Source organism: Atractosteus spatula, chromosome 21 (assembly GCF_055471065.1).
Source record: "Atractosteus spatula isolate fAtrSpa1 chromosome 21, fAtrSpa1.hap1, whole genome shotgun sequence".
NCBI lineage: Eukaryota > Metazoa > Chordata > Actinopteri > Semionotiformes > Lepisosteidae > Atractosteus > Atractosteus spatula.
In genome coordinates, this window is record NC_142726.1 from 15,411,935 (window position 1) to 15,437,696 (window position 25,762).

At 47.0% G+C, this 25,762-nt stretch overlaps 1 protein-coding gene across 3 annotated transcripts; it reads right to left on the reverse strand.

Annotated features, from left to right (window-relative positions):
- Positions 1 to 124: 124 nt before the first annotated feature.
- Positions 125 to 25,226, reverse strand: rbl2 (retinoblastoma-like 2 (p130)). Of its 3 annotated transcripts, XM_088938775.1 has the most exons (23): positions 25,157 to 25,226; positions 24,866 to 25,025; positions 22,809 to 22,939; positions 21,742 to 21,942; positions 20,320 to 20,384; positions 13,945 to 14,073; positions 12,505 to 12,665; positions 11,834 to 11,898; positions 11,153 to 11,324; positions 10,646 to 10,812; positions 9,731 to 9,843; positions 9,364 to 9,467; positions 8,932 to 9,069; positions 7,966 to 8,130; positions 7,597 to 7,693; positions 7,025 to 7,297; positions 6,086 to 6,354; positions 5,293 to 5,469; positions 4,916 to 4,987; positions 3,643 to 3,745; positions 2,869 to 3,095; positions 1,873 to 2,037; positions 125 to 1,450 (listed from the first exon to the last, which is right to left on the reverse strand). In XM_088938775.1, exons 2-23 carry the CDS (start codon positions 25,001 to 25,003, stop codon positions 1,280 to 1,282), a joined length of 3,303 nt encoding a protein of 1,100 aa, XP_088794901.1. In that variant the 5' UTR covers positions 25,004 to 25,025; positions 25,157 to 25,226; the 3' UTR covers positions 125 to 1,279. The 3 variants fall into 3 exon arrangements, with proteins under 3 accessions (XP_088794901.1, XP_088794902.1, XP_088794903.1); XM_088938776.1 differs by lacking the exon at positions 25,157 to 25,226 and having other exon boundaries at positions 24,866 to 25,079; XM_088938777.1 differs by lacking the exons at positions 20,320 to 20,384; positions 21,742 to 21,942; positions 22,809 to 22,939; positions 24,866 to 25,025; positions 25,157 to 25,226 and adding an exon at positions 16,315 to 16,377.
- Positions 25,227 to 25,762: the final 536 nt, after the last annotated feature.

The window sequence follows — 25,762 nt, forward strand, 5'->3', positions numbered from 1 at the left end:
TTGTGTGTTGCATTCTATTAATACTGTGTAGGGACTGCATTCTTACGTCAGGCCAAAAAAAAGAAATGTTTTTGTTTAAGGCCTTTCTAAACACTTAATGGATTAATGCAAGTAGCACACCACCTTTTTCCCCAAAAATATTTTATTTATACAGGGGTTTTGCTTTTGCAGAATTGTAAAATTCGAATTGCAGAATACGCACATACATCCAAAAGCCAAACCACAAAGGGGCGTGCACTAGAAGAAAGCACACTACAGTACATTGTCCAGAACATACAAGGCACTCGACAATCACAGTTGATTAATATAAATAAATTTTATATACAGGTATATACATTATTCTGTCTAATAGAAAGGGATTCTGTCTTTCTCCTGCAAAAAAAAATGTAGAAGTTACAAATCGCAATGACTGGACTAGAATTGTGCAATAAAACTTCTTGAAATTGGAAATACTTCAGTCAATGCCATTCGCTCCTAAAAAACTCTGATTTTTCAAAAGTTAAGGAGACTATCCTAAAAAGCAACATACGAAAGAGCTTTGCTGTGCTAGTAAGTTAGGATTGCCTGTATGTAATACTGTGCTTTATTCCTGCATTTCATGCTGCTTTCATCACAAAATGTATTAAACATTATACAAACGAATTATAAAATTTATCATGGCTTTTTTTTCCCAATTTAATAAAATATCACTTTAAAAGTATTGCTTTTAAAATGTTTGAAACCATGATACTAATGATTCTTTCTGAACATGTGGAAGTCACTTTATTCTATTACTGATAAAAGGCTGATAATTTTTTTTAACCAGGCAGAAAGGTTGAGACACAGTTAATGGGTGAGCCTGCGAGAATGAAAGAGGGGAGAGGTTGTCTCATCCCACACGATAGTCATGATAAAGGCATTTCAGTTCATTAAAACGCAGGAAGAGTTCAAAGTCTACTGCGTGTCGTGAAGCACAGATGTAACCATCCTGCCTCTAAAAAGCGTTCTAGTTACGCCACGGCACCCGACGCACACCAGTGCAGCATCCCTTTAGAGTCTGGTCTCTCAGGGCTGCAGGGTCTTCATGTTTCTTCCCCCTGCGCCTTGCTGGTATGAGCACCGTGACCTTTTGCTGACCTCGCTTTCAGAGTGCAAGGACTCCTACGCTTCACAGAGCCACGCTGCAGAGGAGTACAGGGTAACAGGCTTGCGCACTGCTGGGGAGCTCTCAGAGCTCCAGCATGAGGGATGGCAGCACCGGTCAGGGCTGGGGGTACCCCGATTCCGGGGAGCCGGGCCCTCAGTGCGAGCCCCGGTCGTTGGCCACGTCCTGCAGTCGGCGCAGCAGGGCGGTCTGGTTGTCCTGGCACAGCCGCTTGGCCGGCGACTGGCCGCCCTCCTCCAGCAGCAGGCCGCGCTTCTTGGTCGGCGTCTCGCCGGTCTTGATCATGCTGTTGATCTCGCGCAGCTTCTGCTCACAAGAGAGGGGGGAGGAAGCGGCCGTTTACAGGCTGAAAGGACTGTGACCTCCGACACGGCGACTCGAGTTTCAGATGGCCACAACGGTCATGTAATGAACCTGGCTGCTTTGTGGCAGCTGATCTCGATTTTATCAACTTCAGTGGTTTTAAAAGAAGCAAGGTCATGCAATTTGGTTGCTTGCTTTTGCCATTTCATGAAATATTCGATAAATTACAAATAAAGGACAGTGGATGGCATTTGTACATGGGGTTCGAAAAAAATCATAATGCATGTTCAGCCCTAGAGCTGCAATAATTCAGCATTGCTTGGAGGAACTTGAAGTTGGTTAGTTATTATAAACCAGATGCTGTTCCAAATTTGTGGCCACAGTCCCTGCAGAAGTGAACAGAGTTTGCAGGCCGAGTCACAGACCTTGGAGGGGCTGCTGCTGATGTAGTAGAAGATCTTGTCCCGGGTCGACAGAGGACTGGTGTTCTTGTGGGGGGAGAGGTAGATGGAGTGGTTCTGGGAGAGCAGGACCCTGCGGGGGGACGCCGTTCTCATGGCGGGGTACGGCGACAGCGGTGGAGCCTCGGTCTGTAACGGGGAGACAGCACAGCGGCGGATCAGCTGAACTCCGGGCACGCCGCTCACCCCTCGCAAGCCCGTACCCCAGCACCTGCTGCCCCTGGGCCCCTCCCTGTGCAGTGCAATTTCATTTTCTACAACGCCCTACGTGACAAAAGCATCCCAGAAGCCTTTGCACTTAACCAAAAAAAACGTCATTTTTCCTGCGTGAACCACAATAAAAGGCTTGCACTGCCCCTGTTGCGCAGGACTTCACCAAGCGCTGGGCAGCAGAGGTTAATCATGCAGCGTACACAAGATGGCAGCACCTGATCACAAAGTAGGAGCTTATCTTTTTCCTACACTACGTTAAAGTAGAAGCGTTATTCATTCTCTTTAATATTTTCAGGGAAAGTATACCAGCATTAGTTTGATTGACACTGCTTAGGCACAGACTCTCAGCCCAGGAGGCTCGGGGCTGTTGTAGTTTAAGTATTAAGTATACCAGAGCGGTGACACTGTGGCTAAGGATCAGGAAGGTTGCGGGTTCAAATCCCACGGCCGGCAGAGGAATCCTACTCCGTTGGGCCCCTGAGCAAGGCCCTTACTGCTCCTGGGGCGCTGTACAATGGCTGACCCTATGCTCTGACCCCCAGTTTCTCTCTGGCTGTGTGTTTCATGGAGAGCAAGCTGGGGGTCTGCGAAAAGACAAATTCCTAATGCAAGAAATTGTATCTGGCCAATAAGTGATCTTAATGATTACCTGCTTTAGGCCTGGGATAAACTGGTTTGCTTGAATGAATCATGCCACCCCATGGGCCTAGAATGCCAGCCCTGCCCCCAGCCCAGTGGCCCTCTTACCCCTGGTGCGGCCAGAGAGACGGGCGAGTAGCGCAGAGCGAAGTCGCGGATCTGCTTGACGTAGACGTTGTTGTAGAAGAGGATGAGGTCACCCCGCTCCTCCTCCTCCTCCTCCTGCCCGGGGGGGGCACTGCTCAAGCGGGTGGGCGTGGGGGGGGCGCTGCTGGCCTGCGGCACGGGCAGGGTGCTGCTGGAGCGCATGGGCACGGGGCTGGAGTCTCGGCTGGCTGGAGGGCGGCAGGAGACAGGCGGACAGCAGGAATCAGCACCACACCGCAAGGCCTGCTGCAGCCGAGCAGGGCTTCTGCTTTAGACAGGTACTGTGATTATGAACACACTGGCTGGAACATGGAAGGCAGGCAACCTCAATGGCCCCTAGTAGCTCTATTACCGTTGCCTCTCTGGAACTTGAAAACTCACTAAATTACTCAGATGAACACATTAAACCGCCTCCATATAATCTGAAAACTGGAAATCAATCTAGTTCCTCATGAAGTATGCTGTACTGCGGCCCTGCACCCCAATTCTCCGGGTACCCCTAGCCAAGTATGCTGTACTGCGGCCCTGCACCCCAATTCTCTGGGTACCCCTAGCCAAGTATGCTGTACTGCGGCCCTGCACCCCAATTCTCTGGGTCCCCCTAGCCAAGTATGCTGTACTGCGGCCCTGCACCCCAATTCTCCGGGTCCCCCTAGCCAAGTATGCTGTACTGCGGCCCTGCACCCCGATTCTCCGGGTCCCCCTAGCCCTGCGAGGAGAGCCGGTTGGTCTTACCATGCTCTCGGCCAGCCTCGCTGGGGGAGCTGTGTCTCGCGCTGCTGTCACTGCTGCCGGAGCTCCGCCGCCTCCGCCTGGAGATCAGCACGCTGCGGTACACCTGCAGGAGGAAGACCACGCCGTGAGACTGAGGCCCCCTGCTGGAGACAGCGGGGAACTGCAGCCAGACCAGCCACAGTCCTGTTTCTGCAGGGGGACAGGACCTGAGGTGTTGTTCAGCTAGAGCACTTGCTAATGCGAAAGGAATATTCTTGTTTAGAGTGGTGGACAAAGAGGGAATCTGTTTATGCCACATAAGGACACATGAGTGAAAGCATGCCCACAGCGTACAAAGGGCCTCCCTTCATATGATTGCGCCTGTGAGGACAGTATGACATACGTAGTATCTCAGTGTTGTGTGTCTCAGAAAAAAAGACCTTGAGAGGAAAAAAGTGCTGCCTACTTGAAATAACTAGATTTCAAATGGAACAAAAGTGTTAACTGCAGAAAAGGAGGTTACCACATAATACTGCATAACTCTACAGACGTTTTATTTCAAATGAACCTCGGTATCAATCCTACATGTAAATACCAGCTCTAGTAAACAACAATGTTGGGTAGTTGAGTTTAGCTCGCATGAGTTAAGGTGTTTCCAGACAAAATACAAGTATTAGTCATGGGTATCGGAGATCAAATGGAGGAATAAATAATGTTTCGAATAACAGGGTAGCAAACAGGACACCTTGAAAAAGGACTCCTGCTACTCTGCCTGCTGAGACACAGAGAGCTCTGTAGACCTTTTTTGACTCCTCCACTGAAAGAAACAAGCGAAAATCGAAATGCGCAGGCGGGGAGCGGGATATTTTTAAGTAGGCAGGTGGAAGTGGGCGAGACTAAGGTCTGACCTCCTCCTGACCTTTTGCTTTAAACTCCATTACACTAGGGACAACATCACACATTTCAAGAACTTCGGTTAATTTCTGAACGGGAAAGTAGTCTGACATGGTTTCTCGGTAACTCCATGGAATTTACAGCGTTTCTCGAATATATTTGAGCACATGTGAATTTCAGCACCTTGTGCAATTCAGTGGCTTGCTTCAAGCCCAGCAGGAGTAAGGGAGACACGACAGAGCTGCAGAAAGAGCAGTGCAGCAGTGTGTCTTGGCCGCGGAGCCAGTGGAAAAATACAGAGCTATACCCTCAGGGCACAGCCCCTGTCCTGCTGTCTCTCTGCCCTCCAGCTCTGTGTGTTATTAATATAAACGTGGAGAGACCACACGATCCTACTCACACTGCTGTTGGCCTGGGGCTGTGTCCTGTAGCACTTCATTATATTCTGAAATGACTTGTCTTCTTTGGTCACCTGCAAGAAAGCAAGAAGACATTTCGGGGGGAGATTTTAATGTAACGGCAGGGAAAAACAAAACCATAAGGTAAATAAAAAGAAACAATATGAACGCGTATTCAACATCGGATGCCCAGAATAGAAAAACATTGCACGTTGGGTCCTATTCCCAGACTAAATGAAATATGTGGCCTGCATGTCAATCACAAAACTACTTGATAGTGCCTTTGTTTTCCAGGCAGCTACTTTCTTCGACTAAGTGGCCCACCAAGTGCTGGATCAGAAAGTGTGGCAGGGAGAAGGAAAAGCTGCTGGTTGCTCACCTTGGCCATGACGTAGATGGCGCACATGAGGAGCTGGTCCAGGTGCCTGTCCACCATGAGGTCAGTGCAGTGGACCAGCGAATACTCAAAGCATGTCCAGATCCTCCTCCGCAGCTCGGCGGAGATGTCCAGCTTGGCACACAGGTCCCGCAGCCGCACACTGGCCAGGTGGTACACCTGCCAGGCAGCGAGAGTCAGACAGACGGTCAGGCTGAGCTCCGTCGCAAAGCCGCGAGAAGATACAGCCGAGGTGCGACCAGAAACACCAGCCAAGAGTGTCAAAATGCACAGAAGTCATATCACCCTGGAACCCACAACTGACAACCCACTGAAGCCCAGCAGGTGTGAGTCTGGCCAGTACCTGGATGGGAGACCTCCTGCAACAACTAAGGCTGCTGTGGAAGAGGTGTTAGTGGGACCAGTAGGGGGCGGTCACCCTGCAGTCTAATGCCCCAGTATAGTGACGGGGACACTATACCGTAAAAAGGCTCCGTCCTTTGGATGAGACGTAAAACCGAAGTCCTGACTCTCTGTGGTTATTAAAAATCCCAGGGCGTTTCTCGAAAAGAGTAGGGGTGTTACCCAGGACTCATGGCCAAATTTCTCCCTGCCCTTTACCAATTATGGCCTCCTAATAATCCCCATCTCTGAACTGGCTTCATTACTCTGCTCTCCTCCCCACTGAGAGCTGGTGTGTGGGGAGCGGACTGGCGCACTCTGGCTGCCGTCGCATCATCCGGGGGGACTACACACTGGTGGTGGAGGGGATCCCCATTACCTGTAAAGCGCTTACCTTCCGGAAGAACAGCGACAGGGAGCCGGTCTTCCTGGGCTTGTTTTCGGCTGGGCTGTGAGCTGCAGGTGCCTTGGCCTGCTGCCCCACGGGTGGCGTGTTCTGTGCGGAGACCTGCGAGGCCACACCGCCGAGCTGCTGCGTGGTTAGAGTTCCCGAGAGAGTCTGGGCCGTCAGCGGCTGGAGGGAACCCCCAACACCCGCCGCTTGGCTGGGCATGCTCACCTGGACAGGGATGAAGGTGATGCCGCCATTCTCGTTGGCGATACCTGGAACAGGTGAACCGTAATTATTCAGGGTGGTATGGCCAGCATCCCACTCACAACTGGCAGCCCACTGAAGCTCACCAGGTGTGAGCCTGGTCAGTACCTGGATGGGAGACCTCCTGGAGAAAACTAAGGTTGCTGCTGGAAGAGGTGTTAGTGGGGCCAGCAGGGGGCGCTCACCCTGCGGTCTGTGTAGGTCCTAATGCCCCTGTATAGTGACGGGGACACTATATTGTAAAAAGGTGCCATCCTTCGGATGAGACATAAAACTGAGGTCCTGACTCGACTGATCATTAAAAATCCCTGGGTGCTTCTCGAAAAGAGTAGGGGTGTAACCCCAGCGTCCTGGCCAAATTTCCCCCTGGCCCTTACCAATCATGGCCTCCTAATAATCCCTATCTATGAATTGCCTTCATCACTCTGCTCTCCTCCCCACTGAGAGCTGGTGTGTGGGGAGCGTTCTGGCGCACTATGGCTGCTGTCACATCATCCAGGTGGGGCTGCACACTGGTGGTGGTGGAGGGGATCCCCATTACCTATAAAGCGCTTTGAGTGGAGTGTCCAGAAAAGCGCTATAGAAGTGTAAGCAATTATTATTATTATTATTATTATTATTATGAGTGTCATTATCAGAGTCCATCGGTACATGCGGTTCTGGCGGCAGGCCCGTTACCTTGCACCGGTATGGTGACTGTCTGGCCGTTGTTGGCGGTGACCGTGGCGGTCGCCATGGTGACCACGGTCTGTCCAGGCACGGGGGTGATGGAGATGGCCTCGGCGGCGATGCTCTGCACGGGCACGCTGCTTACGAGAGGGGGCTGGGGGGCTCTGGCTGGACTGCCGGCCTCGGGGGTGGAGTCGCTGTCCAGGAACAGCCGCCTCCGCGCGGTGCCTGTCGGGGGCGAGCTGTAGCGGTCGTGCAGGGTGGCGGGAGACACTGACGCCCCTGGGGGACACACAGAGAGAGAGAGGGCAGTAGGCAGCCATGGCAACGACATCCTAATACCGAGCCTGGTAGCTAATTTGTAAGGTGGTCTTCCGTACGGAAAAATGAACACATCCTCAGAACTCACAGAATAACCGCAGAAACTGGCGGCAACCACAACAGGCTGGTATTTGTAGATGAAACACCCCTTCTTTTCATAACGATTGGTATTCCAATTCTTCTTCTGATTCACTTAATTGACTCATTCGATGAATTAACGCTTTGGCCCAGAGGTCCCGTCCGCAGGGGAGGGTGCTCACCTTTCCCCGCACGGATCTCGCTGAGCCTGCTGGGTGTCACAGGGGTGTTGGAGGCACTGGGGCTCTCTGTGCTCTCAAGGTGCTGAGGCTGCATCACCTGAAACACATGGGTGCAGGGAGGTCTGTACTCGGAGCTGTTTGCTGTGTCCTGAATATGTGTCCTGTCACGTTTCACAGTGTAGGGTGATTGTTACACGCTGTGTGTGCAGCGAACACACTTTCGGGCCCATTGCAGCCGTGTGAGCCAGGGTATGAGCTACAACCACCTGGCTTGGTGGCTTGTTCTATACTCCCACAAGCCTTTGTATGAAGGACTCCTGTGTGCGGTGTTGGTGTGTCTCGTGTGCAGCGTGCAGGGCCAGAGCTGACCTCCTGGCAGGCTGGAGCCCTGTTCTTTGCTTCCCGGATGCTCTCCCACAGCGGCGACTCCCCCTTCCAGGCCAGCTTCTCCAGGACCTGCTCCTCCACCCGGTTCAGGTGCTTCACCGCCTCACGGAACAGCCCCTCCTCCGCCCGCACCAGCACCTCGATCACCTGCGGGGGCAAGCCCAGTCATTCCCAGTGCTGGTGGATCCCTGGATCCCACTCAACGGCACAGCCTGGTACCTCACTGAACCACACAGGACGGGTTTCAGTAACGCGCACTGGAATGGCTAGTGATAACAACTTGTGTAGCTGCAGGGAATGGTTAGCACCACCAACCCCAGGTGTGGCCACCAGTGCCGGATTTCCCATCAGGCACTGTAGGCACATTTTTAGGGCCTACGAAGGAGGGAAACACCAGTGCTGAAACAACACGCTTGCGATCGACTCTAGGTGCTCCAAATCAATAATCATCCGCTGTCTAGCGGCTGTTCTAGAAACTAGACGTATCGAAGAGATGGTCGCTCGACTCGCTCCATCAATCCTGTGGTTTAGCATTAGAATAGTTTAAAGTGCATCATGTCAGTCGACGTCATTCAATTGGCTTTTTGCAACTTTCAGAGTGAAAGTGCCTACGAACACCAAACTCCAGCCCTGGTGGCCACTGCAGTTTAGTGACATCTCACCAGGATGTGACCTGGCAATTAAAAAATGAACTGTTGAATTGCTGCGAATGTCCCTACACTAACAGTACACAACAATAGAATGCGACCATAGCTCTGGGCAGTGGTTGTGTTTTTCTACAGAGTGCGTCGTCCAGGAGGGCTTTCATTCCACCTCTGCTCTTAATAATCTATTCACTGCCTTGACTGGCCACCAGTCCTCTGCTGCCGATTTAAGGAGACCTAGGAGGCCTGCTGGGTTCTGCCCAGAGCTGTGCACCTGTGCTCGCTGCCCAGCTGGCCTGCTTACCTTATAGAACTGGTATGGCGGGAGGTGGAAGATCTCTAGGACGCGGGGGAACTCTCCCGGGGGTCGGTAGGAGAAGATGACCACCTCCAGGCAGCAGGCGAGCAGCGAGCGGTGGAATATGTCCTGCTCCAGGATGCCCTTTCAGAGGCAGCAACGTAAAACGAACAAAAAAAAACAAAAACAGAAAGCATTTGTTTTCTGTACAGATGGAGGCCGAAGTACTAGGCACCTGGTATTTTGTAATGAGCTTGATCCATAAGTCACTCAGTACGAGCCCTCTTGTTATTAAACACTCGCTCATCCTAACAAGCGACCACTGTCGAATGAGCTCATTGGAGATATAGGAAGCCGGCACGTATGTCTGTGTCTGGGTCGATACACAGGCTCATACTGTCACGTGCAGCGTCTGCCAAGAGGGAAAGGAGGGCTTACAGAGAGGTCGGTGTCCCCCAGCCTCTTCCTCTCCTGATCAATCACCGTCTCCAGCGTTTTGTAGTACAGCGCTTCGGCCAGGCGGAAATACTTCACAGTGAGGTCTGAGGAATGAGAAGACCAGGAATTCTTAGAGAGCTGGTGCTTTATGTTTATTATACAATTTGCCCCATCAAATATGAAAACCCGACTTTTAAATATCAAATATTAAAGCACACGTACCTGGTAAGGAAGCTGTAACACTACAACCTGTAGGTTCTTACTGACAATCTGTGATGCTGCAAGATGCTTCCCAGTGCAAATCCCACATACTAGCAAACAGCACCACGAAACAGGCTTGAAGTAGTGAGCTATCTGGGATACTGACCCTTGAACAGGCTGGCATTCTCCTCTCCTTTCCCGTTGTAGCGAAGGCAGAATGTTTCGAACATCTCTTTGACTCTGCTGGTTATTACCAGGGTAGGGTCTCTGGCGCACGACCTACAGACAAGTCACACGGGGTGGGCGGGCGTCAGTGAGCAGCAGTGCAGCGCAACCGCCCAGTCCGACTGTATCCTGGGCGGGGCACACTCACAGCGAGAAGACGACAAAAGGGACAGCGCAAGAAATCTGAACCTCCTCCTCCGCTGCTGTTTCAAATGCATCTCCCCCCGCCAGGCCAGTGCAAGCATACAAACACAAGAGCTGGTGCAAACAAGAGGAGCTATTCAGCTCATCCAGTCGGCGTGGTAGTTAGGAGTTAACTGATCCCAGGATCTCATCCATCTATTTTTAAAAAAAAACAAAGTATCAGCTTCAGCAGGCTGGGGTAGCTTGTTCTGCTTGTCGGATGAGATGCAAAACTGAGGTCCTGACTCTCTGTGGTCAAGAAAAATCCCAGGGCATCCTGGCCAAGTTTCCCCCTGGCCTTTACCAATCATGGCCTCCTAATAATCCCCATCTATGAACTGGCCTCGTCACTCTGTTCTCCTCCCCACTGAGAGCTGGTGTGTGGGGAGAGTATTGGTGCACTGGGGCCACACACTGGTGGTGGTGGAGAAGAGTCCCCAGTACCTGTAAAATGCTCTGAGTGGAGTGTCCACGAAAGCGCAATTATTATTATTGTTGCACTGCCACTGGGGACCGGACTGGACTGAACACTTCACTGCAGGTATCCCTGCTCTGCACAGACACCAGGGAGGTCACAGGTTTTTTTATTCCAGCGTCTTGGCATTCCATAAAACGCCAAATTTAGCTTGCCCTCGAAGGGCAGATTATGCGCGGAGGCAGAGGCTGCGCTGACCTGAGCGCCTGCGCCAGTTTGGCGCTGGGTCCGTGTTTCAGCCCACTGAGCAGGCCGTGGAGTCGGCTCACGCTCTGCGTCGCCATGGAGACAGGCGTGCCCTGCTGGCTGTTCTCCTGGACGTACCGGCGGCCGGTGAGCGGAGTGGAGAGACGCATGGCGTGGGCCTGGCAAGGCAAGGGTTACAAGTCACGGCTTTCAGTGTGATGCTAGAGTCCCCCAAGATTTCAGCACTGCTGGGGTGTCCCCGATATCACACACATGTACATGTATTTACAGAAATCGGAGTAAATGATTGTGTACTCCAGTCCACACAAAATCCAAATGCATTAACTCTGCATGTCTAGACATTAAGCAGAAAGTAGGCAATGCTAAAAATCAGATCATGCATTCTACATTTATCTCTTCTGAACAGAAGGTCTTTGTGCTAAGTGGGTCGCGTGTAGATGTCTGTAGTGACCGCCTCATTCCTAGACTACCCAGATCCCGTGTGGAAGCGTCTCTTACTCTGCTCTGGCTGTGAGCCTCAGTGCTGTGATCCATGGCTTCTGCTGCTCCCACACAGTGGTGCTGCCCAGGTGTGCCAATTTCCTCGCTGGCGTCCTCTGCCAGGAATATCCTCTCGTCCAGGCTCCCTGTCGCCAACACGTGCTCCTCATACACCCTGTTCAGAGCTGCGCTGCAGCACGCAGGAGGAGAGAGAGGCTGCAGGTGACTACGGGGTCTCACTGCGGCACTGAGAGGTCTCTGCTCCCTGGCAGTGCTCACTGATATTTTCTAACCACACAACCACTTGTTTTACCTAAAGGAGACTGACCACTAGTGTTCAGAACACTGCCAGCACAACATACAGCATGATCTTGGGATTCAGGAAGTGATAGCAGCAGAGAAAACGAAATCATTTATTGTTGTCAGGAGCTAAAAGAGTTCTACATGCTGAAACCAACCCTGACGCCTCCTTCCTTCATTTCTGTTTTCAGTTCACAAAGTTATATTTTAAACCAACCCACTCGTAAACAAAACATTTTTATATAATATCATCTAAAATCACACAAGTGTTTGTATCACATCTAACACGCATAGTGATTAGTTTTACAAGCATGCGCTGAACCCTGGCACTGTTCAAATCCAGGTACATTTTTGATCCTGAGAGTGGACAGGGGCAGATCAGGAGGGACTGCAACTTACAAACTGTCTCCAAAATTTGCTGGATCCAAAAAACCGGTTAGGTTTTCTTCCTTTCCCTTTAAAATCTGTTAAAGAAAAAGAGGGGTTAAAAAAAACTGGTCTGTGACAGGAATACGAAGTAAGTAACTCTGGTCAGGGCTGATTAAACTGTGAGCAGTGAAGGTCTCGCAGCTGGCTAGTGGTGAGCATGCAAGCCAAACTCCACACTCTATCACCTCATAAAACACATGGTACACCTGAAGCAGGCCCAAGCCAAGCAGCCCTGATTGTATAGATTATAAATTAACCATCACGCCATCAGTTAGGCCTTGAGCCAGCATGTCCGTGACTGGATAATGTAGCAAATTCTTCACTTCACTTTATTGGCCATATACAATTTCTTGTATTAGGAATTTGTCTTTTCACAGACCCCAGCTTGCTCTCCATGAGACACACAGAGAGGGAGAGAAGCTTGGGGTCAGAGCTCAGGGTCAGTCATTTATACAGCACCCCTGGAGCAGTAATGGTTAAGGGCCTTGCTCAGGGGCCCACCGGAGTAGGATTCCTCTGTCGGCCGCGGGATACGAACCGGCAACCTCCCAACCACAGGCACAGATCCTTAGCTACAGAGCCACTGAACCACCCCTTACACTGGGGCCAGTATGGTAGCACACTGGAAGACAGCCTCCTACCTTCTTGTCAAAGAGTTTCTTGATGAAAGGCTTCCAGAAGTGCTCCTTCACCCCCTTGGCCTCCAGCACCAGGCCGTCATGCAGCTCACACAGCTTCTCGATGAAGCACAGTGGGCCTGGGCCGGGCTTGTAGTCCTTGCTGCCGAACTCTTCGGGCAGACCTGATCGACGCACACAATCGCACAGGTCAGTTAGCAAGCCCTGGTCCACACGGGGGGGCAGCTGCCGCCAGATATAATTCACTGAAACCACAGACATGATGAGCTCACGCAGTACTGCAGCTCTGAACTGAAAAAGAAATCCTCCATTCCACAGCAAATTCTCCAGACGTTCAAAGCTATATTGACACGTGATGCAGATATAATTTAAAAACAGTGCAGTTTTTCGTCTTGGCAATCTCTGTTTTTTGTTGTTGGTGTTTTCAATAAATGGAAGTTCTTAATTGAAAGTTCAGATAACAATGGGGATAACAGCAAACAAGTCAATCTCATCCAGCTGTTTTATATGATCGTTACCGTCTTTTGCTATACAGTACTCCTGCACCCCATCTCTACCTCCGCTACGACTTGGTTAACTCTGCTCTCTAAGGTGGGGGTCGAGCCTCCTCGTTCTCTGGCCAGGGGGCTACCTCTTAACCAAGCAGGTTGAGCCAAATCTTGTTGTGCTTAAACACTCCCAACAATTGCAAAGCAAATTCTTGGGTGGTGTTATTCCTCGTGAACTCCAGATCTAATTCCATTTACCAAGGCGGCCTGCTCTTGATCGTTGAGACATCTGCAAATCCTTCATGGAAAAAAGAAGGATGAGGAGGCCTAAAAGGAGAGCTTCTGAGATACTGTGTGTTTATCATATGGTAAAACTTGAGTACGGTTTATCTTTCTTTCTCTGCAGGGAACCACTTAGAAATCAGGATCAGGTTTACTTTGCTGACTCAATGGAAACTTTTTCAGTTTCCCCCCCACCCACTAAGTATTAGCACATGTCGTCTTTATTAAGCCAGGTTACTGTCATTCCTCTCCCCCGCCGACAGCCAGACCCACAGCTTTGTCCCTCAGCTGCTTTGCGCAGATATATTTATCACAGAGGCTGAGAAATTCACTGGCTCTGCCCAGCGCTCCATCTGCCCTCAAGATGGGTTAATGGCCTCCTGTGGTCTGCAACCTAAACCTCTGTACAGAAAAGACAGGATTCCGTGCCATGGAAAAGAAGAGAGAAATGTAGGACTCTGATGAAGGAAAGTGACAACTTTGTACAAAGGGACTTTGTCCCAGAAAGAGAAATTATGTCTTTTTTTTCTAATAAGGAATCCCCTAGTGTTAGGGAGTTTGCCTAACTGTACAGCAGCCTCACAGAAAGATCAAAGATAGACCGGAAAACCTACAATCTGCCTACATCTTCTTTAAAGGTTCAAAAGAATCCACTCTCCCACCACGCCGGTACCTTTAAATCCAGGGTTGAGCAGGTCCTTGCGTCCAGGGCACAGAAGGGCGTTGCAGTACACCAGGTCCAGCGCACACAGCAGCAGGTGATAAGAGTTCACCAGGTCATCACTGATCATGGGGAAGTTCCCTGTGAAAAAGAGCTGAAATGACAAACTGCTCTGCCTTTGTCTTTCGCGGCTCACATACTGTATATTAACCTAAAACCAACCATCTCCTTCACTGCAAGCTCGGGTCATTAAGCTGTTATAATGCCCACCCCATGTATTCATTATGGAATAAGGACACTGCCAGGATTTACAGTTGATCTGCGCAGTTCTTTGATAGAGATCAAAACATTCAAGAGGTTTCCCTGAAAGCAGGTGAACTAGTAGAAACACACACAAACAGGAACATGTAACCAAGACCAGAAAATATAAGAACAATCCTAACATTTCACAGCTGAAAAAAATGTTTAGATCATGTCTTCTTCAGCTTCAAGACAGTGCACACTATGGTGTTATAAAAGAGCACATGCAGAGTTTCTAATAATAAGCCATGAATACGGATCACCCCCCAAAACTCTGCATCTCCCTCACGACAGTTTTTTTAAAGAGCAACTGGCTTCTCTCCATGGTTAGCCTGTAAAACAGAATATAAGCTTGTAGTTGTGATAGAGAAACTGCGTGTTGGAGCAGTGATGCAGAAAGAGCCTCAGCATTTCTACCTCATACATCTGGTGCAATAACACTGCTGGCCCCCTGAGAATTCAGGATTTGAACCTGCAGCTCCCTGACCTCCACAACAACACCGACCTAAGACAGGGTTTTTGATTTAAAAAATCCAAATGAATGCTCCTGAAATTATATTGAAGTGAAACCATTCTGACATTGCTTTATAGCATTGTTTCCAGCCTGAATACAGGATTTGAAACCCTACACATTTGTGTTTTGTTCAGTGGGTTATAGCACACACACATATATATACACCTGACATTGTAGTTAATGCTGAATAAGGGAAGCAGACAACAACATGTAATAATGCAAAGCACACGTCCAATTTTATGGGCTTGAATGGTTTGGTTCTGGATGACATCAGTGAGCTGTTAACCCCCTGCAACTCTTGAGACCCTTTCAGTTCCAAATACCAGGTTTTAAACACATGGAGACTGTGCTTTCTGTTCTGCACCACTAAAATAAGATAAGATAAGATCACTTTATTGGCCATATACAATTTATTGTATTAGGAATTTGTCTTTTCGCATACCCCGGCTTGCTCTCCATGAGACACACAGACACACAGATGGGGACAGAGATGCTTGGGGTCAGAGCACAGGGTCGGCCATTTATACAGCGCCCCTGGAGCAGTTGGGGTTCAGGGCCTTGCTCAGAGGCCCAACAGAGGAGGACCCCTCTGCCGGCCGCGGGATACAAACCGGCAACCTTCCAGCCACAGGTACAAATCCTTAGCCACAAAGCCACCTGTATTAAAGCCCCTGTATTAAAATCTTGCAAGTCAATCATCACTTTCAAATCCTACCTTAATGTTCTTTTACACCCAGGTTAATCCACTGAGTTAAATTGTGTACACCTGTCTCTTTTCATTGTCTGTTTTATGTGGCAGAGCCTCAAGAGACCATGAAAGGCCCATTATAAAATAAAGGTTATAATTACCAGTGACTCTCAAATTCCCTTGTCAACCAAAGGGTAAACTTCCCTCCTCAGCTGTCTCATCAGCAATGCGCTTCCTTATTTACTGCAACACACTGACACTGAAAACAGTGTTAATGTGCTGAGTCGTGAGCCGAGTCAACGCAGCCCCAGGACCTCATGGCACTGGGCCAAAGACGTCACCTCGCTGCCCCACCCCGGCTGGGATCACACACGAGTCACTCAGGCACATCTCTCACGCTCCTCTCACTTCCTGTGCCTTTCCCAGGACCCGTCGCAGCCTCTGAATGGCAGAACGTTCTCTTCACCAGCACCTACAGCAACTCTTGCATAAAACACAGTGTACTCTCGGAGTGACTGACAGAATAAAAGGGGTTTTTAACTGCTTCTATCAACTTTTAGAATGCTTTGCCACAACTGCTTAAACAAGATTTAAAAATAGTTTTGATATATTTAACCCTATGCACTGCATGCAGGCCGTCTCTATATTGCAGAAATAAAAAGCTACATCAACTTAAAAGCAGGAATACACGCAAACATCTTGCATTTAAATTGTTTCTACAGCAAATGTGTATCAGAACAATTTCTGGATTAGTCACACGGAACCTAAGACAAAGTATTTTTTTTAAAAAACCTAAGATCTCCACAACAGTATCCTGTGCACGTCCCACTAAAAGTCACACCCTGGGAGCAAATTCCAGGGAAGATAATGGTTTACTTACTCTCCTTCCACAGAGATCAAAGCACCCACAAAGAGAAAACAATAAGAAGGATCAAGCAGGGAGAGATCTCAAAAAGCAAATAACAACTGTGCACAGCCAGCTCAAGAGCAGGTCTTCATGCACAGCTACAGAGCGGGCTGACGCAGAAGCAAGGAAGCTGTGCTCATTGGCCCTGGCGGGCCCAGGCTCTCTCACAGACAAGCCCTGACTTGTCATCTGCGAGTGGTTGCTATGATAAGGCCTGGGGCCTGAGACAGTCTGCTAGCACAGAGAAACAGGATGCCCCCTGCGGGAATGTGTTCGGGCCTATACCTACTGTAGCTCTCCACCCCCTCCGCTCACAAACCACAGCCACACAGACCCTCCCACCCCTCGCCCCACACAGGACCTCGATCATCCTGCGCCCCAGAGTTACGCAGGAAAGGCTCAATCCCACATCCACAGTCTGAACTCTCGACTACGGCACTTGCTGCATTGCAACAATATGAACGTTCTCATTAAGCAGTGTTTCCTCCATCGTATGCACAGTGGGCTCAATAATTATAAACAGCACAGATAATGAGTTATATTTTATTCCCCAAAATGGGAATAAAACTACAGGCTTTAATTCTAATATAATTATTTCTAAACAAGTGTTTTCAAATGAGTAATAATTTTTTTTTCCCACAAAAACATAGGTGTCTGCAGTTTTCTGGGAACAGAAAATAGATTATCTGTGTTTATTTTATATTGTTTTTATTTGTTCACTTGTGTTTTATACTTTCTTTGTTTTAATTATTCAACACACTGTACAGACTTGTAGGATAAACTACTGTTATTTTGGTGCCCTTTATGTTTTTTTTTTTATTTCTATTAAGGTCTATAACTCATATCAACATTGCTAAGTTCTGTACTATATATGATATTCTTTGAATTTCTGTCTTACACTGAATTATTCCATTGTCTTTCTGTATTTTTGCCCTGTAATAAAGGTATGATGCTTGTAAAAAGATTACTATTATTTAATGTAACCTATAAAATATTCTACATATCTGCCACTAAGAATCCTTACTCATCAAAAATTTATAAATTAAAAATGTGCCCAATTCATACTGATGATAAAAAAACAGGAGCTGTGCTTTACAGTATGCTGAAACAATCTGGGTAAAATACCTTTTTCAAAAGTGTGTGGGTTTGGACTGCAAATTCATAATACTGCTCTGTTCGTATAACCCCAATTCAGATTCCCAATCCAGGATTCTTTTCTAATTTAGATTACCACACCCCATGTGAATGAATGGAACAGCATGTACACTGGCAACAGTAGCATTAAAACAACAGCAAGTTACTGTCCTGCACACAAAACATAGACACATTTATTCAGCTGCCTGCTTAGTTATCCAAGTGTACTGAAGTATCTGCCGTTGTACACAACGTTTGTATTGCTGCTCTCAAAAGCTCTCCTGAAAATACAAATATTGTTATTAAATATTTATTTTTCATTAACTCAAAAATCTACAACACAACAAGAACAAAGGATGCATTTCATGGTGCAGTGCACCTCTAATTCAACACATTGCATCAACTTTATTTTCTTGCTCTGCATCAATTACATTGAAAGCCTGCAACACCCTTCACAAAGCAAGATGTCAGTTCAGCTGACTGGGGAGGGAAGCACCCCTTCCATCTCACTCCAGAGCCTGCACTGACCTCACAGGGTGCAGGCACCTACACAAAGCACCCAAGCTGAACGATCAGAGCAGAGGAGTCGGGCTTCGGCATGGAAACCAATGAAAGCAATAAGTTACGTTTCTGTCTGGAGAGGAATCAGGTTTCCAGCTGACAAGGAGCAAGTGTTGGCAAGCCAGTGCATGATGTGGCATGCACAGACAGAGCCCCTCTGCGCTGAGGGGCAGTGAAGGGGCGTTTCAAAGCCTTCTGCTCCGAGCACAACAGCACGCGATACCTAGGAAGACACGTTCTGAGCAGTCTGACGCTGAGCAATTACATACTAGAGCCCTGCTGCCCCCCCCTTCCTAGAATCAGCAAATTCCTGGCCATGCAGAGATGGCCAAAGATCCACACCAGTGTGGGACCAGTCATATGCTGCTGTGCTAGCAGACACATATATAAGGTCCAATTGCAGGGTTTGCAAATATTTTAAAATCTCCTCAAAAAGCTGCACTGTAAAAGCAGCACAAGGCCCAATCAAAACTCACTGTTCCTCTGTCACAACCTGAATTTCCTCAGAGCTGACTCACAAGCAACATACGTGCTGACAGTACATGCTACATCTACTGTACAAACCATCTATCAGTTATATGCCAGGTATTCTATGTTACCTATGTAAATAATCAATCAATGAACTATCAATCAGAGGTAATTGTCATCAATTATCAGAGCACAGTGATGAAAGCAGCACTAAAGTGTGATCATCCCGTCAGCAACTTCCAAGCCCTCAACAATATATATTCGATTCAATTTCAATTTATTTTTATATAGCGCCTTTCACAACAAGGTTGCCCCAAGGCACTTAACAAAGCTATATGTTATCTATATAAAACATCCATCAATAAATTACCAATCAGTTGAAGTAGTATTAATGTAGTGTCAGACATTAGAATAAAAAAAGATTAGAACCCCTCTACAACTGCACACATCTTGGCAGTAATCTTGCTCTATTGTGTCTGTAATAATACATTCAGGTACATTTTTTCAGGGACATCTGGTAAACGAATAAGTAGATGCCTTTAAACTATCACATAAAAACTGCTGTGTACATTGAACACTTTTAGCTCACAGGAGGTGTGCCCTGAACTTAATGTGTGGAAACTCTGACTCACTTATATAGCACCAGTGGCTCTTGATTCTTTGGTTTAGCGAGTTAAGACAATGTGTTCATTATTTCAGAGAAAAGCGTTCACCATCGGATTGGATCAAAGGGCACAGTTCAGCTTACATATTAAGAGGTCAATTAAATTAACACTGTTAAAAACATCTACTTAAATGCCAGCTGCTGTGTTAATGCGAGACTGTCACGAAACACTGAAGTCATCTGAGTTATTGTTATGAATATTGACAGATCTTCTGTATTGAATAAATCGGGCATTATAAAACGTTACAAATTCACACTTTCTTCCCAACTCAAAATACCCTGACACTAGAATATAAAGTGAGCTCCTACCAGCATTCTAAAATCCTTCTGATAACATTCTGGGGACATTTATGTTGTGGAATGCCATGTTTACATTGCAAAGCACAGGAGATAGTAGTATTTGAGGACTGAGGATGGGACCATGGGAATTTTGACAAATGAAGTTAAGTGTGCGTTTGTAGGCAGACAGTCTCACTGGACTGTGCTGTTAAGTGATTATTGTTTGTAGTGTTCCCATAAAGAGAAACAAAAACTGAATAAAATTAACATAAATTTAGCACTCTAGTTATTCACTATGTAGTTCATGACAATAATTAATTTATTAATCTATATAAAACATTAATTAATTGACTGTTTCTAATAATATAAATGAGAGCAAAATATATATTCAGTCTGCAAAAACTTAAAATACATAAAGGACAGCTTATGACTTCTACTTATTGTGTGACAAGATACAGTATGTGGTGATGCAAAACTGTGAACTTTAGAATGAGCAAACTTTACAAAACAGCACAAGGCCCACACTTCCTATCAAATGCCCAGCATAATAACCAATACAGCAAATCCTGTCACTTGGAATATGAAGCACATTTGCCGTGCTTCTGAGAAATATTCACTTTAGTCATTGTTGTAAACAAACGTTTTAAAGTTGAAGCAGATACCTCTGCCCACAGCTTTTAAGCCATAAAATACTATTTGAACCACAAAATAGCATTTAAAAGTAGTAAAATGTACTTCTCTTCCATATGTCCTCACTGTGCAAATGCACCTACTGTACAGATAACCAGCTTGCTCTGATGTTGCGGAGGACTTGTTGGGCTGTGCGAGATCATCGGCAGGGACCCTCCCTCCGCCCCTGCAGACCTACTCACCCTTGGCGTGAACAAACAAGATCCAGCAGAAGCTGAAGACCTCCGACACGGTGCAGGGGTGGCGTCTGCTGGAGATAAGAACAGTTAGCCATGCTTTAGCAATCCTCTGTCGTGAGCACAGGGCCGGCTCTTGTCTGGGGCGAACTAGGAGCCACTAGGGGTGTGTGCAACACAGCACATTTTTTTTAATCGGCACGTTCGAATGTGAACCTAAACAATTCCCCTCAGTGGCTCTTTCCACTGCTGCTGTGCTAATCTAGGCTATTAAAGTCTGTTAGTTATAAATTATAATATTATTGCTTTCGAATGCAAGTGTAGCAGTTCATTTCATTGTCTGTGCAGTAAATGACTCTCGTCTTCTGTGTCTTCTGCGTAAAATGACGATATCAGTGCAGTTTCAGCTGCTGCTACGCTGGGTGCTGTTTGTTTCATTTCGGAAAATTAGTAAATGTTGTGACGATCAATTTTATAAATCTTTCATTACATCTAACATGTAATCAAGCGTTACACGTGACCTTTTACTTGCGTTGCAAACTATGTTGTAATGAGTTAAAACTAAAATCATGTAGCTGCAAATAATAAATGCATATGGTCCCCCAAAAGGACGCTGAGAAAATGAGATGGAGTAAAGAAGAGCAGGATAAGTGATTTCAAAACAGAGGTACGTCAAATCAATTCATGTATGTAATAACACATTTGTATTCCATGTGGTTTTAAGTCAGATCATGTGACTAGCGAACGGTACACAAGCCAATTTTCTAGCTAGAAATATAGACTACTTGAGGTGGTTTACAAGAAGTTAAGTTTAGTAGTCCCGTTGCATGTTATTAGTTTCAATGTTAAAATATATGTTATTTTTGTAAAATGTGTGCTTCTTGTTCTTGTTTTTCATGTGCTCTTGAAGGCCTATAATAATAATAAAAATAATAACAATAATAATTTTAAATAGTTTTCTAATTATATAATCCATTTATCTAATTGTTCTGACTAGTAAAATAAGTTTGGGTGGGAGCTGGTAATAGTAGTGTATGTGTAAACTGGGATCTGGAGGGTCCCCTTTCCAAGATCTTGCCTGGGGTCCCCAAAAAGCTAGGGCCAGCTCTGCGTGAGCACCCTGCAAGGAGAATTCCAGCTGAGGGAGGATCAGAGCAAACTGCAAGCTGCTAACAGCTGGAGTTAGTGGCACGACTCCGGTCGGGACTAAGCTGAAAGCAATACAGAGATAACTGGTGTGTTGCTGTGCCAGAGCCAATGAGAAACTGGACTTGAGCTCATTTGGGGCCAGAAGGTGACACAGCTGGACACCGCTTTCACGCTCAAGACTATGGGACAGAGACCGTCAGGCTTTCCTTTCGTCACGGAGCTGAAAAGCAGGCAGGCAGGTATGCAGGAAAAAGCAGGGGGGCCGGCCGGTGGACTGACCGCTGCTTGCGGCTCCTCTGCACCCGCGGGGGGTCCTGGGAGGGGTCCCGGAAGATGTCTTGGAAGATGGGGGCGTACTTCTTGAAGATGACGGCGGAGACGGTGAAGTTCCTCTCCAGCTTCCTGGTGCGCTCGCGGAACTGCGGGGGCAGGCTGGCCATGTCCTCCCACTTCTTCATCTTGCTGAAAAACTCAATCAGGCTGCCAGGCCAGGGGAGCCGTGGTTAGGGACGCGGCCGTTTAGCCACTAGTCAGCTTGGTCACTGCCCTGCGTCCTCGCGCGGCAAGCCTGCAGTCATATTCCTTTGTCTGGCTGATGCCTTTGTCCAAAGTGACTTACGTGTGTACGCAACTGTCCAGCTATACTGCTGGCCTTTCATGAGCAATGTTAATACAAGTCCCAGTGAATACAAGCATGAGATTGCCGTAAGTGTAAATAAAGAATATTGAGAGGAGACCACCTCGTTATTTTTAGTGCTTTTTTAAATGAAGAGCTCAACCTGCTGACAGTCCCTCTGTTCACTCTCCTGACTGAAAGATTCCAGTCTCCTGCCGGACTGTAGCAAATGAAAGAACGGGACACATTTGGCATTACCATACCATGAGTCCAACCTTATCTATCTTCCCCTTACAGTGTCAATGAGGTATCTCACTCAAGGGTACAACAGTACTGGCTCACAGGGATTTGAAGCATCCAGGAGCCCAATCACTACCCTAAACTGCAGCTCCTCTCAGCCTCGTGCACATCTCATCGCATGAAGCATGTTCCGAAACTTCTGACCGACATTTTCCAATTCAACCGCGACCTTCTAAAGATATAGTGGTTCCTTAAAACGCATGGAAGGATGTTGCCAAATAGAGGGCCTTGTGTAAACTCAATGGGTAAGCCCTTTCATCCCAGCAAGTCAACCAGACAAATTGAAAATAGTTAACGCCCCACATGAGGTTCTTCCATTAAGATAGCTGCAGTAGTATCAGCACTCTGAGGTCGTGTTTTCTCTGAATGAGAAGAAAGAATGGCTCTTCACCCTTCTCGGCTTTGCCTCTCCACCCTCTGGCGTACCTACCTCTGCTCAGAGCAGCGCAGGATCCTGGTCAGCGAGACGTAGTTCCCCTCCGCCGTGCCCTTGCCCACAGTGGGGACGGCCGTCCTGCAGGCCACGTACAGAGAGCAGGCCAGCCAGTGGAGCTTGCTGCCCTGCGGGGGAGAGGAGACAGGGGGAGGTGGGAGGTGGCACGTCTGCACCCCTGCACTGTCAAACTATTAAACTCCCAGCCTCTCTCACTCTCACCTCACCTCTCACCTATGATCTGAACCTCACAGTGCCTTCTTTCTTACCAAAAACTCACACATTGAAATCTACCTCTACCTTACATGTCAAAAAGCCCCATAATTTCTATCCTTTTATTTCATTCTGTTGATGCATGTTTTTGCACATCTGATGTTGTTTTAGCACATTACCTGTTACCTTTTTGTTGTTTTGCACACTGCCTGTTGTTGTTTTGCGCACTGCCTGTTGTCTCTGTCTTTCTTTTATTATACAATTGTATTGTTGTTTTTTTTGTACTACATATCGTCTGAGAGCTAGCTAAATAGCATTTCGTTTTACCAAATACCTGTATATGAGTATAATGACAATAAACATGAGCTTGAACTAGACTTGACTTGAACACTGGCTCTAGCTCTTGGGCTTGCAAGTCCAGCACCGAGAGAGCTCGTGTTTCATCTCCCACGCTTCCTGTTGTTTTTAAGCACAATTCCCTTCTGGGGGGGTGGAGAACACATGATATCTGCATCGGACCTGCAGGGTTCCTGTGGGTTTTCAATACCTGGAATATGCACTTCCTTGCTTTGCATAGTAGAGTGCCTGTGGCCCTTTGCTGTACTCTCCTCAGGGTGACCTCAGTACAAAGGAGGAGGTAAGACGCACACTAATGCCTCCAAAACTTCTCACACTGAGCCAAAGATTTATGTTTTTTTCCTCTCGCATATGGCACTGCGCCTTCCTGGCAGGGCTCTGTAGTGTGGAATCTGAAAAGAGGCTCCTTTTTCAGTGTAGCTACTGTATCCCTGCTTTTCAGTGTGTCTGTAGGGATTTCGGTGTGCCCTGAGGAGAAGTGGCCAGCTTGTTGAGACACGGCATTGGAATTGGTGAAGATATATTTCTACTGGATTATACAATATGACGACAGTGTCCAGTCCAGTCAGGGCTGGGAGCAGTGATGCGGAGCTCAGATTAAAAGGAGATCAATTCTGAAGCCCTGCTCACTGAACTCGAGGACCAGTATCTTGGAATTCTTGAATATTTGGAAAGCAACACTTTAACACTTTTTTTTATATATTATAGTATTGTAATCTATTTTAGATTATGTAAATAGCTTCTTTTTCATTTGAAGAAAAATATTTCAATTTTTAAATGGAAATAAGGGCCATACCCAGAAATTTTGTTAAGTTACAGCAATCATGATACAACCAAATAACTGAAAACCATCATCATCATGATCAATAATAATAATAATTCTTGAGATGTGGCTAAACGTTTTTATCAAATACAATATTGATATCAGTTTTCATCGGAGATCGTTCTGTCGTCGGAATGTCTACTAATAAAATAATTGGTTTAATTCATTGATTAGCGTTCACACTCTGAAAATAACAAAATAACAAAACAATAATCTAAAAAAGGTTATATATTATTAATTAAAAATGTTTGCTCCCAGCAAACACCTTTTACTCGACTAAAGCCTCCCAGAAAACGACATATACAGGTTTATTTCAGTAAAGGTTCAAGATTGTATACCATTTCTATAACGATGTCGGTCCTGTGCTGAAAAGAGCAATTTGCCACACAGAAACGATAACGATAGGTTGCCAAGCCGATGGCCCTCCCCTCCGCGTCGCATCGTTAAGACTCACAATAATGTAAGAGAAAATAATTTAATTACATTGTACGAGGATATTTACCCCCTTTTTTTCTTTTAAAAAAGCTACTTGGGCTGCAGTGCAATAGGAAATAATATTGATTGGTCAGTGCGAGTTTCTGCTTAGGGACTTTTTGGATCACTACCATTTTATAGTCTCTAAACCGGTGCGATTGTATTGCACTTGGCTCGCCTGTCTTACCTCTAAGGTGTAGTTTTTGTTGATTTTTTCGTAATTCCTCCAGGCTTCATCGCCGGCCGCCTCGTCCATATTCAGCGCCCTGCAGAGATCCTCAAACCTCTGTCTCGTCGCCTGAGAAGCCTCTTCCTCTTCGTTCATATTTGTTTTATTGCACTCTACGCTGAACACGAGATTAAAAAGAAACCAGCCCAAAGGAAAATCACTTCAAGGCTACGAAGGCATGACAAGAAACTGCAGTAGCAGTTTCGAAAAACACTTTACTAAAATGCATGCATAAATTAAAAAGCAAACCTGTATCGGTGTTTTGTACAGTGCAATTATGTAGCCCTGTACAGTGTAGCCATTTAAATGCCTTTTGAGTGACAGCTGCTACTGCCGTACGCTGGATCCGTACAGATCCCCTCCACAGCGCACTGCTGCGCAGAGTTTCTGGCGTAACAGCTTTGGTAAATTAGCGGTAGCCTGCGACCAACGCCCGCCCCCAAAACTGCGTCCCACTTTTGGAATGGATAACACAGAAGTCACTCAGAGGCCAAACATAAACTTCCTGCAGCCGCAGAGCGGAAAATGAAGCGTTTTTTTTAAACAAACTCTTTCTGCACCGTTTCCTTTTCGAAAAAGAGAGCGCTGCATTTATGCTTTAGTTCGCTCTAATAAGCGTCTGCAAGCTTGCAAAGCCTCTTAAAACTCATAGAATGAAGTGCTGAACCAGTTTGGGACTGGAAACATAAGAGTCCACTCTGCACACCAATTTCGCTGCAGAAGTTTTGCAGGACTCGTGATTAAAATCCTGACGTTTTATGTGCAGCAAAATTGTCCTTTCCCCTGAGATTATTACAAGGAAGTCAGGTTTTGACTGTATTAAACACCCAAAGAACCACAAGGATTAAAGCACAG